The sequence below is a fragment of the Meles meles genome, chromosome 19 (genome assembly GCF_922984935.1).
Source record: "Meles meles chromosome 19, mMelMel3.1 paternal haplotype, whole genome shotgun sequence".
Classification (NCBI taxonomy): Eukaryota; Metazoa; Chordata; class Mammalia; order Carnivora; family Mustelidae; genus Meles; species Meles meles.
Genome location: NC_060084.1, coordinates 42,741,476 through 42,764,384, shown reverse-complemented (window position 1 = coordinate 42,764,384; position 22,909 = coordinate 42,741,476). Strand labels below are relative to the sequence as shown.

General features: G+C 58.1%; 2 protein-coding genes across 7 annotated transcripts; one reads left to right on the top strand and one right to left on the bottom strand.

Moving 5' to 3' along the window:
- Window positions 1–4,660: 4,660 nt before the first annotated feature.
- LOC123931502 (inactive serine/threonine-protein kinase TEX14-like) lies at window positions 4,661–9,252 on the top strand. 4 transcript variants are annotated; one of them, XM_045988678.1, is made up of 15 exons: window positions 4,661–4,796; window positions 5,146–5,260; window positions 5,635–5,800; window positions 5,880–6,034; window positions 6,116–6,176; window positions 6,253–6,377; window positions 6,506–6,598; window positions 7,042–7,377; window positions 7,456–7,613; window positions 7,691–7,884; window positions 7,968–8,040; window positions 8,124–8,212; window positions 8,299–8,472; window positions 8,932–8,981; window positions 9,072–9,252. In XM_045988678.1, the coding sequence occupies exons 1-15, from the start codon at window positions 4,703–4,705 to the stop codon at window positions 9,166–9,168; spliced, it is 1,980 nt and encodes a 659-aa protein (XP_045844634.1). In that variant the 5' UTR covers window positions 4,661–4,702; the 3' UTR covers window positions 9,169–9,252. The 4 variants fall into 4 exon arrangements, with proteins under 4 accessions (XP_045844634.1, XP_045844633.1, XP_045844636.1 ...); XM_045988677.1 differs by having other exon boundaries at window positions 4,755–5,260; XM_045988680.1 differs by having other exon boundaries at window positions 4,755–5,260; window positions 8,973–9,114.
- Window positions 9,253–9,326: 74 nt separating this feature from the next.
- ARHGAP33 (Rho GTPase activating protein 33) lies at window positions 9,327–21,772 on the bottom strand. 3 transcript variants are annotated; one of them, XM_045988658.1, is made up of 23 exons: window positions 21,658–21,764; window positions 20,845–20,950; window positions 19,669–19,766; window positions 19,506–19,590; window positions 19,058–19,138; window positions 18,817–18,954; window positions 18,093–18,185; window positions 17,436–17,558; window positions 17,270–17,347; window positions 17,120–17,186; window positions 16,978–17,037; window positions 16,732–16,884; window positions 16,546–16,648; window positions 15,785–15,929; window positions 15,623–15,705; window positions 15,431–15,538; window positions 13,948–14,093; window positions 13,156–13,309; window positions 12,926–13,071; window positions 12,768–12,842; window positions 11,073–11,747; window positions 10,589–10,980; window positions 9,327–10,495 (listed from the first exon to the last, which is right to left on the bottom strand). In XM_045988658.1, exons 2-23 carry the CDS (start codon window positions 20,869–20,871, stop codon window positions 9,713–9,715), a joined length of 3,813 nt encoding a protein of 1,270 aa, XP_045844614.1. In that variant the 5' UTR covers window positions 20,872–20,950; window positions 21,658–21,764; the 3' UTR covers window positions 9,327–9,712. The 3 variants fall into 3 exon arrangements, with proteins under 3 accessions (XP_045844614.1, XP_045844612.1, XP_045844613.1); XM_045988656.1 differs by having other exon boundaries at window positions 9,327–10,980; window positions 21,658–21,765; XM_045988657.1 differs by lacking the exon at window positions 20,845–20,950 and having other exon boundaries at window positions 9,327–10,980; window positions 21,658–21,772.
- Between the last annotated feature and the right edge of the window lie 1,137 nt (window positions 21,773–22,909).

Here is a 22,909-nt window from a genome sequence, read left to right as displayed (position 1 = left end):
AATCGGGCTCTCTGCTCAGCAGGAAGCCTGCTTCCCCCCACTTCCCCTCTGCCTGTCTCTCTGCCTACTTGTGATCTCTGTCAAATACATAAATAAATCTTAAAAAACAAAAAAAGATCCTGAGCTATTGCCCTGCACTGAAGCTGCCTCCTTGGGGAAGGGTTATTTTTGACCTCAGTCAGTGCAAGCTAGCAGCTCTGCAGCTCAAGAGAGACCAGTAGCTGATCACAGAGCATAGCAAGGACATTGATCAAAAACTAACACGCCTCCCTCCAACCCTGGGGCGGCCTATCCTGCACTGGGCCTGGGATCAGCTCTACTCAGCCAGTCAATGACTCACCGGGGAACTTTCTTAACTCCAGTGGATGCCCAGAGGATGAGCAGACACTGAGCTACTGAAGCCAAGAGGCTGGGAGGGACAGAGGGAAGAGGCAAACCACTTTTTTATTTAATAAGCATTTACTGAGGCTCCTTCTGAGCTATGCTCTGAGGTGAACACTGCTGGGCACACAGCAGTGACAAAGACAACTGCAGGCCCTGACTCACAGACCTTGGTCCAGTAGGGGTAGAGAGACCCATCTTCAGACAGCGACAGCCTGGGGGATCAGGGGAGACACCGGGTGATCAAGAGGGCTTCCCAGAAAATTCATAAGGATAACCAAGGGAATACTGAGAAGAGCATTCAAAGGCAAGTGTATGCATAGACAGAAGAGTGTGAAACAGACTAGGGAGTGGGAAGACAGGGATGGAAAGGTAGGCAGGCCAGATAATGCCATATGTTGCCAGGCTTCATGGGCTGGACTTTGTCCCAAGGGCCCTGGGGAGTCAGGAGGGTTTCAAGCAAGGGAGGGACAAAGTCAGGTTTGGCTTTAGTAAAAGTCCCCTGGCTACTTCGTAGTGAGTTTACCAGAGCGGAGAGACGGGTTGGGAGCCCAAGGGAAGCTAGAATAAGGAATCGCCGCAGGCCGCTGGAGCATGGCAGGACGATAAAAACGGAGGAGGGGGCTGGTGAGAAGGACAATCTGGAAGCTGAGTGGATGAGCCCTCCGGCTGAGAGGCTGGATGGGAGGGAGACACTGAAGGGCGAGGCCCAGAGCCCTCCCTTGAAGGGGGGGGGGGCGGCTCTGAGATGGTGATCGGGGAGGAAATGCAGTTTTGGGGAGATACAACAAGTGTGGGACCCAGTGGATGGAAGAGTCTCAGAAGATTTCCAGGGAGTGGTGTCCAGGACACGTGGGGCCCGTGATGTTGAGAAGCGTGGAAAAAAGACAGCCAAGGACAGGGATTAGCAAGGCCCACCACCTCAAACAAGTCCTGAGGCAGGCGGAAGAAGCGGGTAACATGTACTGCACAGCCGATAGCTCCGGGGCTGGTATCACTTTCTCTTCTTCCGCATCACGTCAGGGCTGTGGGGCGTCTCTCCGAGGAGGGGGCTACTGCGCAAGCGCAAGCCACCGAAGCGCATGCGCCCCTGGTTCCCGCTTCGACACCAGCGCCGGCGTGCCTGGGTCACGTGGCAGTCACGTGGTAAGCACTGTGGGAGCGCAACGGTAGGTGCAAAGAGCCGTGGGCTGGAGCCTAGACTCCAGAATCTTCCTAGAGCTTACTGGGACCTCAGACTAGACCCCTCTGCCAGACCTCCGCCTTCCCTCATACTCCTCCCTCCTTTCCTCACCTGGTGGCCCACAGAACCTACCGGTTATCAGACTCCGGCTCCCAGTCCACAGACACAGCCCTCAGGACCCCTTTCTTGGTCCCCACCCATAGCCCACAGACTCCAGCGCCCAGAGGCTTCCCTCAACCTCAGTCCGTGTCCGCAACCCTCAGACTCTCTTCCAGCAGGCAGAGCCTGCCTCAGCGCCTTAGCCCCTGCCCTGACTGTCCTCCCTTCCACACCCTCGCGTAGCTTGGAGACCCTACCCCTTCTCAGGCCAACCCCTCAGGCCCCTCTTCACCAGACCCTTTTCCTAAACCACTAGTCTCCTTTCCAGAGCTCAGGTCCTGTGCCTGGAGCCCTTACACCCCCTCCCCCAGAGAGAATGCCCAGCCCCCAGACTCCCTCGTTAGCTCTCCCTGTCCGACCACTTTCCCCATTCAAACACCTAACAACAGAGCAGACTTCTCCTGAGTCTCCTCCCTTTCTCACAAGGCCCTCCAGGACTCCCAGCCAGCTTTGTATTTATTGCCCCCAAGAGGTCCTATGTTTACTTCCTCCTCCCTCATAAGAAACCCCTAGGTGATCCCTGCCCAGAAGCTGAGCGAGGAGGCCGGAGCCCACAGATGCCCTCCCTGCACTCTCGCTTCCCCATGGAGCTGGGCTCTGTTAGGGATCCAGAAGCCCAGCTGGGACGACTGCATCGCCTGGCCGTGGCTGGGGGCCCAGGATGGGGCCTCACTCGGCTCCTGCGGAGAGGTGAGGGTTCTTTTAGCTCCTTCAGCTACCTGTGGGGTGCAGCTCAAGAGGCTGTGTGGAAGGCGGGCCTTCAGTGGGCCAGTCACCAGCTGTGTACCAGGCACCTACTGTGCGCCAGCCTCTGATGTCCATGATGGGGATTTAGGGGCAACCTTCTGGGTCATTGTGAATGAAATCTATAAAGAGAATTTAAGAAAGTGTGAGGATGAAGTAGGTACACCAAAAAGGGTGGCTTTATGAGAACCGGTCATGCCACGCCCCACCTCCCACCCCAGGGTGAAATAGCCACTGCAAAGGCCTTGAAGTAAAAACAAATTGTTAAGTAGCAGTGGAGGGGAGGGGGACTCGGGGAGAGGGCGGAAGCTAAGAGGCACCAGCCACGGACAGGAAAGGGCCTCTGAAGTAGTGGGTGAATTCTGTTATATTTTGTTCTGTGTGTGATGGGAAGCCATTGGAGTTGTAGGGAGGAAATGAACATCTAATTTGCAATTGATTTTTGTAAATCGATTGTGTTTCTGGCAACTTTCTGAACTTAATAGTTGAAATTTTTGACTCTTTTACAGTTTTTGTTACCCACAGATGGTTGACAGTTTGGTCTCAGCCCTTTAAACTCTAATTTTTTTTTTTTTTACCCCGTGTAAGTTGTTGGCCAGAACCCCCAAACTTTATTGTCAATAGATATCTCTTTCCTTGTTTTTTATATTAAAGAGAATTAATCTGTATTTCTGCATTAAGTATTGTGGGTGCTCTGGGGTTTTGGTATATAATTTTTATAAAGTGAGGATGTTCCCATTTATTCTTAGTTTTTTGAGGTATTTGCCCCCTCAGTCATAAGTAAGTATTGAATTTTATTTTTATTTAATTTAGTGATTCATCATTTACATAGGTCACCCAGTGCTCATCATAACAAGTGTGCTCCTTAATACCCATCGCCCATTTAGCTCATCTCCCCCCCCCCCACCTCCCTCCATCAACCCTCAGTTTGTTCTCTGTCATTAAGAGTCTCTTATGGAAATTTTGAATTTTATCAGTTGCTTTTTCTGTATCTACTGAGTCAAGTGTGATTTTTTGTTAATTCATGAATGTGTTTTCTATATTGATTGATTTTCTTATGTTGAATCATCCTTGATTTCTGGGAATAAATCAATTGGATAATCCCTTTTACTTTATTTAGGGGGTTAGCATATATGATCATAAATGGAATTGAAATACGATTTTATTTTTGGTTCTGGAAACTTATGTGGCTTTGGAATTAAGGTCGTTCTAGCTTCATAAAAGGAGCCTTGCTCTCCCTCTCTCTCTCTCTCTCTTTTTTGGAACAACTTGTATAAGATTATACATGAAATGATTACCGTTGTAATGATTATCTATATCATGCAGTGATTTGTGTTTTCTTTTTTTTTTTTTTAAGATTTTATTTATTTAATTGACAGAGAGAGAGATCACAAGCAGGCAGAGAGGCAGGCAGAGAGAGAGGAGGAAGCAGGCTCCCTGTGGAGCAGAGAGCCCGATGCGGGGCTCGATCCCAGGACCCTGAGATCATGACCTGAGCCGAAGGCAGCGGCTTAATCCACTGAGCCACCCAGGCGCCCCAGTGATTTGTGTTTTAAGAAGACCCTTCTGCAGGGCAAGACAAATGCAGAAAATCAGTTAGAATGCCTTTGCAAAAGACAGTGGGCTACTGGCTAAAATAGAAGGCAGTAAATGTGACATTCAGATGTTCTTAAAGGACCACCTTTGGAGGGATTTTGTGACAGTAACTAAGCTGGCTTGAGCCAAGTGCTTGATTGATTTTAGCCATATCTGCCTAGGACATAGGACTGCAATGACAAAGACACTGTGCATTTGCCCTCAGTAGGGAGAGGGGCAAGGGCCTCAAGGAAGAAGAGTTCAGGATAATGTGTGGAGAGGAGGGGTGAGAAGGAGGCTCTGAGCAGGATGGTGGGGGAGGGGGTTGGCATAAGTGTGGTGCAGAGGAGGTTGCTTCTTGGATCCAGCTCTTAGAAGCAGGACTCAAAAATAAACTTGAGAGATTTCCTGAGAAAATCCAAGAGTTTGCTTTTTTTTTCTTTCTTTTTTTTTTAAGATTTTATTTATTTATTTATCTGATAGAGACAGAGCGAGAGAGGGAACACAGGCAGGGGGAGTGGGAGAGGGAGAAGCAGGCTTCCCACGGAGCAAGGAGCCTGAGGTGGGGCATAATCCCAGAACCCTGGGATCATGACCTGAGCCGAAGGCAGACGCCTAACGACTGAGCCACCCAGGCGCCTGCTTTTCTTGAAGAATTGGATGCTGGCCACATGGGACCTGTGTACATACACTGCAGTAGAGCTGGGTGGAGGCTGCCTGCCCTGGACGGTGCACGAGGCTCCTGTCAGCCGAGGTTCTGAGAAGTCCACGTCCCCCTGGCCTCTGGGGAACTTTGTGTGATTTTTGACACTTCTGGGGTAGCAGATGGGTGTCAGCATAGCAGGTGGTTGTCACCCCTTGTTGCGACTCTTTGGGGCTCATTAACAGTGAGCACCTTGTTGAGACAGATCTTGAGCAGAGTCCCCTGTGGTTGGAGGGTGGAGCTTCCAGGGTATACTGAGAGAACATGGAGTCGAGGCTCCCCCAGGCAAGGAGGGACTGCAGGGACTGGGAATTGGCAGAGGTGTTGCATAACGGTCCCCCCAGGACCTCTGCCTCTGGAGTAAAGGGCAGGGACAGTCCTGAGCCTTGTTGCCCCTCAGTTGTCCAGGTGGATGGTGAGAACTCCGCTGGGCAGACGGGGCTCTTCCTCTCGGCGCTGCTGGGCCACAGCTCTGCTGTGCAGCTCTTGCTGACCTTTGGCGCCAACCCCAACCAGTGAGTGGACCTACGGCGGTGCCCCACCGCTCCCCGGGGTCTGAGCCCCAGAGAGCCTGAGAGCCAGGCTTTCCTCCCCAGAGACCACTCCCTCATATACCCTTCCATCCTGATGACCCTTCTGGCCTCAGTGATATCCCCCTTGTTCTCTGGATTAACCCCCTCTTGTCCTCCAGGGACTATTCCCATTCTCCTGCTACCTGCCATGCTCACAGTAAAGACCCCACCCTGTCCCCAAGTGACCCTCCTGTCCCGATTTCCACCTCCCATGTTCACCGAGACTCCTCTCATCCCTCAGTGCTCCCATCCTGCCACTTCTTGTCCCTTTTCTGCCTCTTTCCTAATGCATTTCTGTCCTTGTTGTTCCACTGCAGCCGCTGCCTTGATGGCAGCACACCTGTGCACGCAGGCGCCTTCTCGGGCCGCAGCCTGGTGATGCTGCACCTGCTGCAGGCAGGCGGTGACTTGCGTCTGCATGACCAGCAGGGTCGCACGCCTTGGGACTGGGCCGAGCAGGGTGGTGCCAAGCAGAGCTGGGAGGTGAGCAGTGGCCCAGGTGGGGTGGGGGCGTATAGAGCTGGCACCCCCATCTGCTTCACCGCACACGTCCCCCGTCCAGGTGCTGGAGCTATTAGAGCTGTGCCGAGCCCACATGTCGGCACTAGTGTGTGACGGTGAGTTGGCGGTCAGTGCATCCCTGGGCCAGTTGCAGGCCGGCTGTAGACACAGCCTGTGTGGCTCCCTGTCCTTGCCGCGGCGGGAGTGTGCAGACAGGTAACTACCCATATCCTAAAGCCCACTCACCCACTGCCCCCAGCTGCCCTAGACTTACCCCTGGACTTTCCTTTGCCCCAGGGCACCGAGACGAGAGCGCATCAGAAGACCCCCCCGAATTCCAGCCTTGGGGTTTGGCCAGGTAAGCAGGAGAGGTTGGGGGAGCAGGGAACATCCCTGTCTGCTTTGTGCCTCATAATCCCACTCCCCATTCCCAGCTGAGCTGCCTGAGGCCACTGGGGCTGGTGACAGGCATACCCCTCGCGGACCCCAAGGAGCTGCTGCCAGCCCAGGGTGAGCCCGACCGCACCTACGAGAGCAGCTCCCACACCCTCATGGCCAAGTGAGAGCCCATCCCACACCCCATGCCTGGCTGTCAGCGGAGTCTGGGAAGTGTCTAGCTCTCCTCCTTCCCTCATGGGAGGACCCCCATTTCAGATCTGTGCTCTTTCCCCCTCCGGCATTCTCTAGTCTCCTGTGGAGGGGCCACCCTGTGACAGCTCGGAAGCTGAAGGCACCTGGAGCTCAGCCGGATGTGCTGTTAGCTGACCTTCAGCACTGCAGGTACACCACCCCAGCCTTGCCCCCAGGATGGCCCAGTCCCCCAGACCCGTCTCCGGTCTGCCCTCCGGACTCAGGTGTCTCATAAACAGGAGGCCAGGGACTGTGGCAGCGGCCACTGTTACGGTCTTCACTTCTGGGCCAGCACCTGGCATGGTACTCGTACTGGAGTGACCACCCCCCACCCTCCTGCTGTAAAGTGGGTCCCAGGGCTGTGTGCTGTGTATTCTAGGCCACAGAGAAGCGGCTGGGTGTAGGCAGAGGTATCCCAGATGGGGTATGAACTGGGTGCTGGCCCTGCGAGCCAGGTCTCAGTTTCTCCTCTGTCCAGTGGCTGATGCAGATCAGATGGTCAACCCCTGGCATGTGCTGATCTGTGCTGAGGAGCAGCCCCCACCAGGCAGGTCAGGGCCTCCTTGTGAGTGGCCTGCTCTCCTCCCGCCCAGCACCCTGCACCACCCTAACCTGTTGCTGCTGATGGCACTGAGCCCCTCGGCCGACCTGTCGGGGCTGTGCCTCCTCTTCGAACCGGTGTGGCTGGGCTCCCTGCACGTGGTGCTGCACCCACGTGGGCCGAGTCCAGAAGGACCCCGCGCTGTGCCGGGGCTGCTGCCTGGCCACCTGCTGCTGCAGGTGCTGGAGGCGCTGCTGTTCCTGCAGGCCCGCTGGCACGCCCACGGTGGCCTTAGCTCTCACGCCGTGCAGCTGGTACGGCCAGGCCTGGCCAAAGTGAGCAGCCTGGAGCACGGGCGGCCCCTGCACCAACGCTGGCTGCAGCCTAGGTGAGTGCCCACCTCCCCCGCCTGCCCTGTATCCCTGTCCTGTGGCCGCTGGCTCACCAGGCCCCTCGGCCTCCACAGGCCACAGCAGGGCTACTCCTGGGGGGGCTTAGGCCCAGGGCTGCCCCCGCCTCCTGAACTGTACCCATGGCTGCCACTGGAGCTCATCTGCGGTGACACGCCTGCTGCCACCTCAGATCTCTACAGCTTCTGCATCCTGGCCCAGGAGGTGTTCACTGGTCAGTGAGTGATCCTACACCCTGGCCCCGCTGAGGTCGTCCTCCAGGTCGGGTCCCCCAATCATGCTTCCTCACAGGACAGCTGCCCTGGGCTGGGAGGAAGGGGCCTGAGGTGAAGGCTAAATTGGAGGCAGGTGAGAGCCCCGCCCTGGATCCCCTGGTGCCAGCCCCCTACCAGGCCCTGGTTCAGGCTGGGCTGGGCCTGGGGCCAGCTGACCGCTGGGGCAGCCTGCAGAACACTCGCTACCTGCTGCAGGAGGCCATGGCCCAGGTACGGGATACACTGGCCGGCCGGGGGGTGGCTGTGGAACCGTAGGCAGGACCCACGTCACACACTCAGCCGCCTTTCCCCAGGACTCAGCTCCTGAGGTGAGCTCCTGGATGCACTGGACCACACGGTGCCCTGCATCTCAGGATTTCCTACCAGGTTAGAGGGCACGGAGCGGGTGGTGACTGGTGCTGAGCTCAGCTCTGCTCCCCCCATTCCAACCAACTGGTCTGTCCCCCCAGACACACTCTACTGTGAGGTGGCTCCCAGAACCAAGATTCCACCCAGGCCTGTGCCCCCTGTGATGTCCCTAGGCCTCTCCCCATGCCAGGTAGGAGCCAGGGCAGGGATGTGGAGGACCAGGGGAGCTGTGGGACACTGGGCAACCCATGCCAGCTCCTGCCATTGGCTCCACAGGCCCTGAAGACTCCTGAGGTCACAGGCCGCAGCAGAGTCCAGAGGGCCCCAGCCTGGGACTCAGGCAGCAGCTTGACTCTAGGCAACAGCCCGAGTCCTGGCTCCAGCCTCTACCCAGGCTCCAGCCCTGCAACCCGGGTCAGCCTGCACCACTGCCTGGAGCCTAGCTCGACAGTATGGATCCCCCCCAGGGAACCTGTGCAACCACTTCTTTGTTAAACTATGAGCCCTCACCCCAGTTGTAACCAGCCCGTTTCCCCAGCTGCCTTGCCTTTGATCAGGGACCCCCCCAACTGTCCTCTCACTGACCTGTGCCCCCTGAGCAACCCGACTTCCCCCAGGGCCCTGCCCTACACTCCCAGCCTGCAGGACTTAACCTCCTGCTGGGGACCAGGGTTCTGTGGAGCGGTTTGAGAGGAACTCAGCCAAGATGCCAGCCCTGCTGGACCTTCTGGCCTTAAAGCCCAGCCCCTGCCTGCTGACCCACAGAGAGGCCTCCCACCCTGCATGGGAAGGCCCTGAGGGCGGGTGAGACAGAGGAACCTGAGCCTGTCCCCTGCCCACCTCCCCCTTCCAGGCCCATCCTGAGCTCCATGGCTACTGGGTGGCAGCTCCAGCCTTTTTCCTCTGCAGGAGCCCAGTACCGAGCTGATCAGAGGATGTCTCTTCTCCAGCCTGCAGAAGTGAGAAATGGGCCCTGCTGGGGGCCACCTGGGGCCCCTTCCTCATCCCTGTGGTGACCCTGGCTCCACCCCCATCCCACTACTCCCCAGGATGGATCTGCTGGAGGAGATCATAGCGGAGCTGCAGGGTGGATGCCCACTCAGAGACAAGCCCAGCCTCGACCCCGCTCCTGAAACTGATTCTTAAGAGTACCCGTGACTGCCTTTCTGCAGACACCACTCCTCAGAGCCTCCCAGGACGGACTTCCCATGCAGTACTTGCTGAAATGATAACGTGATAAAGCAATCCATCTGTCTCTGCCTCTTTGTTCCCTGAGTCTGGCCCCAGCATGACACTACCAGCCGTGTTTTCACCGTTTTTATTCATTAATTTTGTCAGATGGTTTAGTGGGGAGTGTGGGGGGAGATGGGCAGGAGCTGTTCCCCAACCCCCTGTGCACAGGTCAGGACAAGCTGGGGGCTCCTGGAGGGAGAGGGAAGACAGGGTGTCCGCCTAGCCCTCAGATTTGTGCGGGAGCCCCCAGGAGGGGAGGTTGGTGGGGGGATGGGTGTGCCCTTCAGCCCGGAGTAGGGAAGCTATAACAGGTTAGGGACCCACATCAGAAACAAGTTACAAAGTTAGAAACCTGGGGTATGGGTCAGGAGCTCAAGAAAATACAAAACAAGGGATTGGATTGGGTCAATATCAGTGAAGGGGAAGGGAGAGGAGGAAGGTCTCTCCCAGCTGCGGCTCAGCAATAGCTTCGGGTCTGACCCTCAGAGTGGAGAGACCAGCTGGGAGTGGGGTAGGGGGGTGGGGGACCAGCCCCCTCCCTTCCTTGCCCCCCATTCCTATACAAGGACCCTCGGTGGTGCTCGCCCCCCCTCCCATAGGCTGGTGGGGCTGCCCTGTACAGCAGGAGAGGCTCTGGAGGGCCCCATGGCGCAGGTACCCTGTGAGGGGTGTGGGGGCCCCAGGGGGCCCGCTGTTTCTGGGGTAAGCGGGGGGCTGGGGGACCAGGATCTGAACGACTCCGGGGGTGTGCAGGAGGGGAGGAGGAGCTAGAAGAGGCGGGTGAGGGACCCCTGGGCCCCAGAGCTAGATTAACATACAGGGGCTCAGGCCGGGTAGGGCGCCTGGTGGGATGCTGGGGGGCTGAGTAGCCAAGGTGGTCATGGGGAAAGCAGGAAGTGGGTGGTGGGTAGCTGAGCAGGAAGTCGGGGGACCTGTGGAGTGGTGGCGATTGGCCAAGCAGGCCATATGAGGCATTGAGCCTATCTGGGGGCATAGAGCGAAAGGGACTCCAGGACCTAGTGGGGCCAGAGTAGGGGGTTCCCTCACCCGTCTCGATTTCATAGTACAGGTTCTCTCCCCTGTCAAGTGGTGCAGGAGGACCTAAGGGGCTCCTCCAGACTGGGGCTGGGGAGCTGGACTGGAAGGATGGGGAACCCAGGGGGTACAAGCCTGGTTTGGGGACCCCAAGGAAGGGCGGCAGGCACTCCCGAGGGGCTGAAGAGAAGCCAGGAGTAGGAACCTGTGGGGGGACAGAATACAGGAACCGAGCTGCCATCTGTGGCTCATCCCCACACCCCCTGCACCCTCCACCTCTCCTGAGCTGAGCACTGACCTGGGCAGGGCCTCTGAGTCCCCTCCTTGAGGTCCCGGGGGGCCGCTGGCTCCTCACCAGGCTCCCGTCACTTTGTTGCCTTGGTAGGGAAGGTGGGGGTCCAGGAACCCAGGCACCTGAATGGGCTAGGGAGTTGGGGGCTGGCCCAACCCCTGAGGTCCCTGGGGGCTCACCGCCCACCTCCAGCGACAGTGAGCGGTGGAAAGGGGAGTGGGGAGCAGAAGGGGTGCTCCCATGCTCCTGTTGGCCCTGTCTCTGGGCCACCTGCTGAGCCCGCTCAGCCAGGGCCAGGGCCATGAGGCGTGCTGGGTTCTTGGGGGGTGGGGGTGGGGCCCCCCCAGGGCGCAAGAGGGACAGGGGTGAGGGCAGCAGCGGTGAATCCATACCAAGACCTACACGGAGAGGAACGGGAAGAGAAGTAAGCCAGGGCTTGGGTGCAGCTTCAGGGTCCCTAAGGGCATGGGGTGGGCCGAGCAGGACTCACCATGCTGGCCTGGGGCTCCCCGGGGAACAGGCAGGGCCAGCTTGCTGCAGATCTCCTGTTGGCAGGTGTCACTCAGCTGGGCCTCGGCTCCACGCAGCAGCAAGGGGATGAGATGGGGCCGCAGGCCGGGGCTGGGGCTGAGGGCTGGCGTTGGGGTGACTGAGGCAGGCGTTCCTCCCGCCCCCAGCAGCTCCAGGACAGCAGGTGGCACGGATACGGCCAGGGGTTCTGAGATGTCCAGGGCGGTGGACGAGGCAGGGCTGACGGCCCCACAGGGTGAGAGGGCCTGGGATGTCACCTTAGGTGGGAAGGCAGAGGCAGGGGCTGGGGGTGCCGGGCTGGCGGGAGGTGCCGGGTCCCCTGGCGTGGGGCTGCTGCAGCGAAAGGTGAGAGGATCGAAGTCGAGCCCCCGGAGCCCCTCCAGGCAGCGGGGTGGGCTAAAGTCCAGCTCGTCACCATCATCTAGCCAGGCTGAGGTTCGGTGTGAGGGTGAACCAGAGAGTGCCCCCAGCCCAGCTGCTGAGGATCTGGAGGACGAGGACTCCGAAGAGGAGGAGGATTCGGAGGAGGAGGAGGACGAGGACAGGCTCTCGCAGGAGCCAGCAGGTGCCGGGCCCACAGGGAAAGCGTCACTGCTGGAGTGGGGCCGCCGGAGCCTGTGCAGCCTCTGGAGGCCTGGAAGGGGGGGCAGTTAGGTGTCAGGAGTCAGAACTTTATAGGCGTATGGCAGTAAGGATAGGGTACATCACCCAGTGGGCTAGGCTGGGGAAGTTACACGAAGAGGCATTTCCCTGGGTAGGGTCCCAGTGGCTGCAAATCCAGACGCTGTTCAGACTCACAGTGAGAAAGGAAAGAGATGGCAAGGCCATGATAAGAATCGTTCTACACCCAAAGGCCAGTCTGACATCTGACAACCACGAGGCTGGTGAGCAGGAGACCGGCAGGACCTCCTGAGCTCTCACTATCACTATCAGGAGTGCAGACGTAACTGGTTGTTTTTTTTTGTAAAGTTGAACATGAGCAAGGCCCACAGCATGCCCCTCCCCCCGCTCCTGGGTGCCTGGCGCACTCTCCAGAGTGTGGGCGTGCAGGGAGTGCTCCCCAGAGCCCCCAAGCCCTGGGAGGAGGATAGACAAGTGATTCGGGATGGGAGAGCCGCACAAGCCTGAGCAACACTCAGCCACGTGGTTGGCAGTGAGCGGAAAGTAAAGTTCCACATCCAGCACCCTTTCTTCGGAGACCTTCTACGTTTACAAAACAGCTAGGACTGTGCCATATGTTACACGGAGGCCCACAGGGGATAAAATCTTAGAGCAAGGAGATGCTGCCCATGGAATCCAGGGCTGCCTCTGGTGGGAAGGCAGCAGATGGCAGAGGGGAGGAGCTCGCAGCCAAGGGAGTGGGGCTCTTTCAGTTCTGGCCAGTGGGCTCACAGGTGGTCTTTCATTACTTAGATTTTTTTCTAAAGGAGTGAATAAAAACCTGCAAGGGCCCTGCCTGGACTAGTGATCACAGAGCATCATGAACCAAGGGTGACACTTTATCTAACACACTGAAACTCATGTCCAGATTAGAAACTAAAGAACATCAAAAAGGAACCCCAAACCCACAAATTTGAAGTACGTTTAGAGGCCACCCCAGGGCCGCCAGCCCTCCCAGCTCCACCGGGCCGGGCCTGGGTCACCAGGCGCTCACCAGCCCCGCTGGCCTGCGACGACAGAGACTCCTCGCTTTTGGCAGATCTCAGCGTGACTGTGTCAGGCCGGCCACCTGCAAAGAGAGGCAGGATGGGCATGGGGCACTCTGGAGTGCCTCGCCTCCACCCCAACCCCCCACCCACTGCAGCCTCTGACCTGAAGGCTGTGGGGGTGCACGGGTGCCCCCCAGCCATGGTAAAGGCTTCTTTCGGGGGATGCTGGGGCCCCGGCCCAGTGCAAAGAAGGTCTTCCAACTGCTTCCCCCTGGCTTTCGCTGTTTCTCGCCTCTCTCCCCTTTCCTCCTGGGGTTTGTGGGAGACAAAGGAGGGAGTCTGAGGATCTGGGGCCTCCAGGCTGGCCCTGTGCTCCCCCAGCATCCCACTCACCTTTCCACAGGTGAAGCTGCGGCCTTGGGAGTGGTGGGCTCAGTGGGAGTCCCCAGCCGGCCCTGGGTGCGAGCCTGGGCTTCCTCCAGCGTCAGCAGGCGAGTGGAAGGGCCGCTGCCCACAAGGGACTTGGGCCTGGGAAGGAGGCAGCGGCCTAAGGAGTTGGGAAAGGGGGCAGCTGTCAGCTCAGGGGGCCTCTCAAGGCCACAGGCAAAGCCAAGCGCCACAGCCCAAGCCCCGGCCCCGCAGCGTGCCCACCCGGGCTGGCAAGGCAGGGGGCCAGGGCAGATCAGGCGGGAATGGGTGGGCAGCAGGCAGGTGAGGAGGAGGAGTGAGGCAGGACGAGCTGATGAGGAGGCAGCTCCCGGCAGCCAGCGAGGGCAGCGGCTCTGGCTTCAGTTACCTCGGGCCAGAGGGCCCTCCGACGTGCTGAATCCTGACTGGGCTGGGGTCCGGGGTAGGGCGGGGAGTCTGGGTGGGGCCGGGGCGGGGTCAAGTCTGGGGACCTCCCACCTCCTCCCTGGTGGCCCCAAGGCCCCAAGAGCCCCCGGGAGCTACAAGGGGTGAAGGAAGAACGATGTCCGGGCCAAGAAGTGGGGATCCTGAGCGTAGGAGCTGAAATGAGAAGGGGGGGGAGGGGAGGGAGAGGCGGGGGCGGGGTCCTCAAGGAGCCAGGAGGGAGGTCCAGCTTCAGTGGGGTAGGGATAGGGCTGGGAGCCCACCTGCCCTCCCACTGCAGCCCTAACAATGAGGGGGAAGTAGCCAGGACATCAGGGGGTGGGATGGGCATACCTGCAGGGTCGAGGCCAGCAGAGGTGAAGGTGTCGCTGAACAGGACATCCACATGGGTGAGCAGGAATTCCACCACCACAGACTGCACCCGGACCTCCCGGAAGGCTGCTGCCCCACCCAGCCCCACGGACTCCAGTTCCATGGACCTGGATAGGAGGAAGGGGAGGGGTGCCAGGTGCTTTGAGCCCAGCTGGCAGGTTCCAGCTAGGCATGATGGGGAGTCAGTGGAAGAAATGACAGTCATCCAATACTTTGACCTCATCAAAGTGATTGTATCCAGAATTGGGTTCTCAACCTTTCCTCAACCCCCTCCCTCCCTGCCTTCCCCATCTCAGTGCTCAGGCCAGACAGGTCCAGGTGATGTTCCTGACCCCTCTTTTTCCCCTCACACCTACATCCGGCCTCTCAGCAATCCCTGTCTGCTCCATCCACAAAAATCTCTCCAGATTCTAAACTCTTCTCCCTCACTTTCCCCACCGTGGCCCAGCCTCCATCCTCCCACTCCCAGATATCACAAAGGCTCCTCCTTGGGCTCCCAGGTTATCCTGCCCCCTGCAGTCTGCTCCTGGCCACAACCAGAGGGAGCCTGTGACCCCCTGGCAGGGCCCTGCAGGCTCGGAGCCTCCTCCAGCTGCAACTCTCTCCTGGCAGAAGCAAAGTCCTTACCGTGACCCGGGACCCGAAGTTACTGCTCTGGCTTGGTCCCCTGTCACCGCTCTGACGTTGTCATCTCCTCCCCCTCAACCGCTCACTCACTTGCTTGCTCCCTCCTGCCACCCTGGGCTCCCTGCTGGCTTCCAGCACAGAAGCGCCTTTCCAGCCTCCAGACATTGGCACTTGTGTTCCCTTGGCCTGGTCTGCTCCTCCCCACGTGTCCACATGGGTCCCTACCCTCGCCTCCAGCAGGTCTTGACTCAAATGTTACCTTCTCAATGGAGTCTTCCCCACCCACTTTATTTAAAATTGTTAAGCCTCCTTCTCTCTTTTCTTTTTTTTCTTTGTCCTAATAGTTCTTATATCCACCATCTCACTGACCACTTAATTCATGCAGAGCAGAGAGCTCTCCTGTCTTCATCACCATCAAATGCTCTGGGGCTCACTTCTTATGAAAGCCTCACCTGCCCCTCTAAAATTTTCAAAATTCCATGGCCACATGCATCTCCTTTCCCTGCTTTGTCATCTTTCTCCTTGGAACTCGTCACCATCACACCACAGTCTCTGGTTTTCTTGTTGCTAGCTCATTGTCCGTCTCCCCCATGAAAATGTGAGCCTAGGAGCACAGGTTCTTGCTCACTGCTGGGTCCTGGGTCCCTTTGCTGAGAACAAGAGCATGCACCCAGGGGGTCCTTAGGAAATATGTGTGGAATGAAGTGAAAGAGAGAGCAGAAGCTGGGTGAGTTCTGGGTGGGAAGTGTGGGGCCGACTTGAGGCCCAGCTTGTGGAAGGAAGCTGAGGGGGTCAGGCTGGTGGGCTGCCAGCTTACCGTAGCAGGTTGGGCGCCCAGACGATGGCCAGGTTGCGGGCATGCATGCTGGTGTTGGCACTGTGTCTTGCCATGCGGGCCAGGTGCCTCAGCAGGTACTCTAGGGTCCTGGGGGTGGCAGTGGAGGACGACACCTGAGCCTCAGCTCCCAAGGGACCCCACCACAGGCCTTCCCCGCCCCTTCTGGCTTACCTGTAGTGAGGTGGGGGCAGCTGTTGGATGACATCGTGGACACGCACCAGGCGCTCCTCCTCCCCGGGCACGGACATGGCTTCCTGAGAGGAAGCACAGGCGTGACGGGAGCTGGGCCAGGGCACCCCAGCACCCTCCAACCTTGCCAGCTCCCTTACTCACGCTGAACTTCCCATAGAGCTGGTATGTGAGCAGGGGATTCGGCAGCTCCCGGAAGTAGAGCTTGCAGAGGGAGGACACGCTGTGGATGTCCTGCAGGAAGGCGGGGCCGGACAGTTCAGGGATCCTCTCACTGTCAAACTCATGCCTGAGGCCACCAGGTCAAGGGGAAGAAAGATTCAGGTCAGAGCTGACCCGCCTGGCCATGTTCTTCCCCCACCTCCCAAGGGTCCACAGACAGATGCAACTCTCTTCCTGTGCTGGGCTCTTCAGAGGCAGTACCTTACAGAACCCCCCAACAACTCTGTGTGCCCCACCGAGCGTGCCCCATTTTACAGAGGATGACACTGAGGCTCAGGTGGGTAGCCCGCTTGTGGCTACCCGAGGTCATCTGAATACAGAATGTGATCATGACACTACTTCCACGAAGCTGTCATTCTCCTGGCTTCAAGAGGTCACTGGAAAACGTGGCCAAAATCCTAGCAGCCCTTGCTCAAAACTCTCTGGTGGTGTCCACTGCTCTTGGGTAAATGCCATCTCATGTGACCCTTTGCCTCATGTCACAGAGCCCAAGGCTCCACACTGTCACCTCGCGCCTCCTGTTAGCCCCAGGGCTCCTGCCTCACTGCCTCCCACCTTAGACGGTTCACGCTGTCCCTCCCCAGCACATAACTCTGTGTCCCCAGCACATGGCACAGGGCCTGGAAGAGAGATGATGCTCAGTGAGTGTCTGCGGAAGGAAGGGCTTGGCAGGGGACCCTCACCGCAGCCTCTGGATGTTGGATGACACTCCTGAGAGCCGGTAGATTCCATCCACCACCCCGTGGGCCTCAATAAACTCAGAGCAGCAGCGAAGCACCTGGGGCACTGGGAGGAAGCAGGGGCTCAGGTCTGGGCAGGCTGCAATGGGGCGGGAGGAGCGGGCTGGGCAGGCTGACATGGGGCCTCACCATCTTGGCCTGAATTGCTGAGGTGCTCGCCAAGGTCACAGCCAAATACCCTCTGCCGCAGGATGCCCCGCTGCCGCAGCCGCTGCCGAGAAGGGCGGGAGCGCATGAAGGTTCTGAGGAGGCCCGCCAGCTTCCCACGTGGCCGGGGCACAGCTATGGGAGTAAAGGCAAGTCACAGAGGGTCAGTGCGGCCACTGGTCCCATGGCGGGTGGGGTGGGCAGGGGTCTGGCCTCTTGTCCCATTACCTGAGGTCAGAGAGGAAACACCCTGGGGCGTTGGGACACCGCACTGGGGACCATCAGCTTCTGTGGGGTGAACAATGGGTGGAAAGACTGGATGATGGGCAAAGGAGGCAGGGAGGCCTCCCCATTTTGCCCCGGCACTTACCCCCCTTTAGTCCAGGACCAGGCCGCTCTGTGAACAGTTCCACACACTCACTGGGGAAGAAACCAACCTGAGAAGGGTTTGGGATCAGTGAGTGGGTCACCCTAGCTGGCATGGTGTCCTGGTCCTCCCATCCACCTGAGCCAGGCTCACCTGGAAGCCTCGTTTGCCCCGCCACCAGCTCCGATCCTCAGTGGGCGGCATGTCGATCACGGAGACAATGTCTCCCACCTGGGAGTGGGACGGTCATTGGAGGGAGGGTCAGAAGGGACAACGGAAGTGGGGAGCCCAGCCGGAGTCCGCTTCCCCATGGCCTCACCTCGAAGGACAGCTCGTCTGGTGCCTGGGCTGTGTACCGCTTGATGACATGCGCGGCGGCCACTGCGGGGATGTTGAGGGAGGCCTCCTCACTGAGGAGCAGGCGCCGGCCATGGTTGTCCAGCTGGTGGGGAGAGACCACGAGGAGGAGACAATAAAGGCAGAGAAGGTTCCTCCAGGCCGGGAGGAGGCCACTACCTGTCCCCTACCTGAGAGCCTCTGTCAGTCAGAGCTATGGGTCAAACACCTAAGCTCTTGTCCAACAAAGCCCCTCCTCCCCTCTCATGTCCTGGGACACCCGGTGCCCTCATCCTCCGTAGCAGACAAGCTCATCTCCTCTCTGAAAACCTCCTGGTTGGAGCCACTGTGGGCCCGGTGTTCTGGGAGTTACAGTCAAACCTATTTCTAACTGATAGATCCTGAAATGCTCACATGCGTACAGTCCAATACCTGCTGGCTCTCTCTTTCTCTCTCTCTCACACACACACACACACTCATTCTCCCTCATAGGCATGTGCCCACACAGACACTGAAATACCAGAGCCTCCTCCACTCTGGCTCGTTTCTTTCCTGTGCCCACACACACTCGCAGACTGGTCCTCGCTCCTCAGACGGCCCTCGCTCCCTCCCAGCTCCAAGCCCCCCTTCCCGGGCGCACCTCCATCCAGGTGAGCACAGGCCCGCAGTTGAGGTTACTGTCCACCAGGCCTGACAGGGTCTCCAGGTACTGCAGCAGCAGGGGTACCAGCATCTGGGGGCAGGTTGTCGGAGGGCTTTTGTGAGGGAACCTTGAGAGAGTTTGCTGCCCTCCTCTACTGCCCTAGCTCACCTCTGGGCAGGGCTGCAATTCAGCCTGAATGCATGGTGACGCTCCACTGGTAAGCACTGACCTATTTCCGTATCAGTTAGTAAATGGGCTGCCAGGCTCCTGTGTACCCGCACTGGGCGGGGCCCTGATGACTCTCCCACCGAATCCCCTGGAACATCTCATCATCCTAAAACTGAAAGGAGCCTCCCTGCTACAGCTTTGTCATGCGCCTCTCCCTTCCGACTGGTTGGAACCTGGGCCATAACAGTGTTTAAGTATTTCACTATCCTCTCTTTTTTTTTTTTTTAAAGATTTTATTTATTTATTTGACAGAGAGATCACAAGTAGGCAGAGAGGCAGGCAGAGAGAGAGGGGGAAGCAGGCTCCCTGATGAGCAGAGAGCCTGATGCGGCACTCGATCCCAGGACCCTGAGATCATGACCCAAGCCTAAGGCAGCGGCTTAACCCACTGAGCCACCCAGGCGTCCCTCACTATCCTCTCTTGACGGCTTCCCACATTGCTCAGGAGGACACACCATAGCTGAGGCGGGGGCTGAGACAACCAGCAGGTTACCTGGGCAGCCCTGGCACCCTCTGGAGGTGGAGGGAGCTCTGGGAGGCAGGAGAACCTCCTGTCAAATATGCACCGGTGTAAGTGGGCATCCAGGGATCGGAAGTCATCATAACTTCGGAGAACTGGCCAGGAGCGGCCCTGTGGAGGCAGGAGGGACAGAAAGAGCCAGCAGTCCCATTACACTGAGCTGGGAACCAGAAAGACCAATCTGTCAGGCCAGATGAGAAGGGGGTGGCCTCACCTGACAGGTCACCTGCACCCCAAACACCAGCTCATTCTCTCCAGAGAAGCTGGGGCCTTCACGCTCTGGAGACAGCAGGAGCTGCAGAGGGAAACAAAGGCCCAGGGCAGGGCCTCACTTTTGTCCCAGTCCTGATCTTTCCAGGTGGGCACTATCTAGAGATGGGTCCGCAACCTGGGCCTCAGGCCTCCTTAAGGGCAGGGCCTAGTGATATCTCAGAGTATGGCATTCTGGCATAGAGCCTACAGCTAACAAACGGTTAGGTGAATGAATAAAGAAACAAACGAATGAATGAACCAAGCTTCCCTTCCGCCCTGCGACTCTTGCCACTGACTGCTCAGGTGGGAGAAGCAGCTATTCCTGAGACAGGTTTTAAGGGTAAAGTGGCTGATATTGCTTCAGGATTGGGGAGGCTCTTGCCCTCGCACCTGGTGCAAAGCCCTCATACCTGAATATGGCCAAAGTCAACATTCTCGTAGTGGAAATGGGCACAGTCGGCCAGCCGGGGGAAGGGACCTCGAGGAGCCGAGAGCCTGGGGGACAGGTACACATCACTGGTGGCTCCTGCATTCAGCCCCCCTCCTAAGCTGAACCTCACCCTCATCTCTCACCTTTTCCCAGTCTTCCCCTTCACACTGGGCCCCCCAGTGTGAGGCAAGGGCTGCACTGAGCCCTCCCCTGGGCCATCCAGGCTGTCAGTGCTGCGAGCCTGTAGAACAGAAAGAAGAATCAGAGGCCTCCAGAGATGGGAGCAGAGAGACAACGGGAGCATTGTTATCTGTGAGCCTGGGCCCAGAGGCCCGAATTGCTCCACAGGCTCCCCTAAGCATGGAGCAGAAGGGTAGGTCAGGGGGAGGTGAAAGCAACTAAGGGTGGGCCTGCTTCTGTGTGTATGGCCTGGGGTGGGAGCCTGGAAGCCTGAAGGTGAGGGAGGGAGAGCACATGCTGGTACCATCTCTGTTTAAAGCCCTCCTTTAGCCCCTGCGGAGTATAGTCATGCCCCAATATGCCTCTCCACACCTTTTATTGATGTCTGGACAATCACAGCTCCCATCTTATCAATCTTCCTGCTTCCAACCTCTCCCCTCCTGCCAGCTTCTTCACAGCAAGCGCCAGTATAATTTTCATACCACACATATCTGCCTGTCTCTCCACAGATCATAGACCTTCAACGGCTCCCTGTTATCTTCAAGATAAAGTCTGAATTCTCAGGTCTGTTTACCTCTCCAGCCCCATCTTCCCCCTTTGGCCTCCACTCTGGAAGCTTTCAAACTTCTAAGAGTCCAACAAAAGCACCATCTTCTAATTTCCTCCTAGGCCTTTGCAAAGGTTGTTCCCTCTGCAGGGAACAGTCACTCTTCCTTATCCTTTCCATGTTCCCGCCTCCTCATCCCTCAGGTCTCATCTCTCTCAGTCCCTGTCCTGGAAGTTCTCCCGGACCCAGGCTGTCTCAGCCTGCTCTTCTACACGCCTCTATCCCCTGAGGTTCTCCCATCCCAGCCCTGAGCACTCTGAGATACCACAGGTGACAAGTCCATCTCCCCCTACTGAACTGTGACTTCCCCAGGATCAGGGACCCAGCACAGAGCTGGGCACAGAACTGATGCTCCTCACAAGGAAGGTTGAGCCTAATTCTTCTCTGGGTCCCAGTGCCCAGTCACACAGCAGGAGCTGGGTAAAATCTGATAAATAAATTAACCAGCTGCCAGATCGGTATTTCCCAGGCCAGGCTCTAGCCACTCCCTCCTTCATATCCCTGCGACCCCAGGTTCATCCTCGGGTCTCACCCTCGGTTCTGTCCCTCTCCAGCCCATGAAGCTCCCCAAGGCAGGACGGGATGTGAATTTCTTTGCGCCTGGAACATGGGCTCTGCCAGGAGGTATCAGGGAGTGTCTGTTAAGTGAGCGAATGAGGGAATGAATGGATGAATGAGCAGGAGCAGCATGGTGGGAGAGGGAGATGGTGGGGAGGGAGGGTGAGGACAAGAAGATGGAGAAGGACCCTAGGATCTAGCCAGAGGTACACTGCTGGCGTGGGGTTGGGGTGTAAGGGGAGGGGAGATGCTGGAGAGGCTGAGGCTCAGGCTGATGGAGGGGTAGCGGAGGGTTGATTGAGAGGGAGCAGAATGGAGTGAGAACGAGAAGAAAAGGGTCAGGCTGAGGATGGAGCGCGATGGGGGTGGGGCTCAAGAACGCGAAAGGGGCTGGTGGTAGGAGGGGGAGGGATGGAGGTTGGGAGAAGACGCTGAGGATGGCTGTGGGATGGGGGCTGGCGAAGAACCCAGGAAGCTGCAGCAGGTCCCGGGGAGGGGGCAACCGGGGGTGCGGGTCCTTCCCGGGACTAGCCCATCCCCCCAAGTCTGGGTCCTCGGCCACTGTCACCTCCATCCAGGGCGTGGAAGGGGATGCACACGGAGGGGGCGGGGCCGGGGTAAGAGCTTGGGCCCAAGACTCGGCCGGGGGACGAGAGGGACCTCGACTAGGGGTGAGGGGCGGCGCAGGCCGCGGGCTCGGGCGGGGCCGGGGGCGGGGCGCGCGGGGCGGGGCCGCGCGCGGACAGACTGACACGCAGACGGACTGACGGCCGCGTGGGCCCCTCACCACCATGGTAGCGTAGCCTCTTCAGGCGCCGGCTGCGCTCGACCCCTCGCTCGTCGTCCTCGTCGCCGCTGCCGCCGCCATGGCGACACAAAGGGGAGGGCGCGAGCCGCGCGCGGGCGGCTGCAGGCCCCGCCCCTAACGGCTGCCCGTGGCTCCGGCGCGCGCCCCACGGAGGCGGGGGCAGCGGGGACGCGGCGCCGCTTCTCATTGGCTCCACCCTTGGCCTTAGGACGACGCCCCGCCCACCCGTCGGGTTTTCATTGGCTTAGGCTTCGGTCCCCATCCCTGGCTTGGTCCCTTCGGTCCCGCCCAGCGAAGTTTGACAGCGCCGCGCCCATGACTGCTCTTCATTGGCTCTCATTGCCCTCCTGAGACACACCCCTAGGTTCTTTATGCTTTGCTTCCTACACTTCTAACACTAAGCATTGCGCCCTACCCTTAGTCAACTCTCAGTGACCAGTCCTCTGACACTTTTTCCCCCCTTTGACACTTAGTTCGGTTCTTCCATGGCCTCAGAGCTTTTCTCCATCCCCAGGCAGCTTTTCAACGTCTCAATCCTGTAGCTCCAGCTTGTCAGTCCTGACCCTGACACCGGCACAGAATACTGAGGGCATTTGCCCATGGACGGTTTTCACGGACTCAGATATCCTGCCTGGGACGTTATCCTAGGCACTCTTCGACTCGGCCTTGCCCTCCCCACTGCATATTTTCCCTTGTCTCCTGCTTTACTGCTTCTTACAGGCCGGCCTCCAGCTTTGACTCCTTTTCCCTAGGAACTGGTTTAGCCCGCAAAGCCAGAAACAAGACCACACCTCCCATAAAGCCAGTCCCAATCATTCCGCCTCTGACTTGAGCCAGGCCCAAAAAAGGCTATTAACAACGCCCTTTCCAAGAGAACTTTTCCCCTGGTCGTGTTCTCAACAGGGGCCCTCACCTCAGAGAGTACCGCTTTGATTTAGTCACTCTTTCAAAAACTCTAGTTATTTACTTTGTGGCTACATCAGTAACCAAAACAAGGGAAAATATATCCTGCTTTTGGGACTCAAAAGCTGGTGGGAGAAAACAATGAACAAAATATTCAAAAATATAGAAAATTAGAAGGTGATAAATTCTAAGGATAAAAAATTAAGCCAGGATTGGGGAAAGGGAATGCTGAGGAGGGGTAAATTTAGAGTTATTTATTTCAGCTTATTGAACTTGCTGACTTCACTCCCATTGCAGGGATTTCTTACATGATATTCCCATTGCCTGC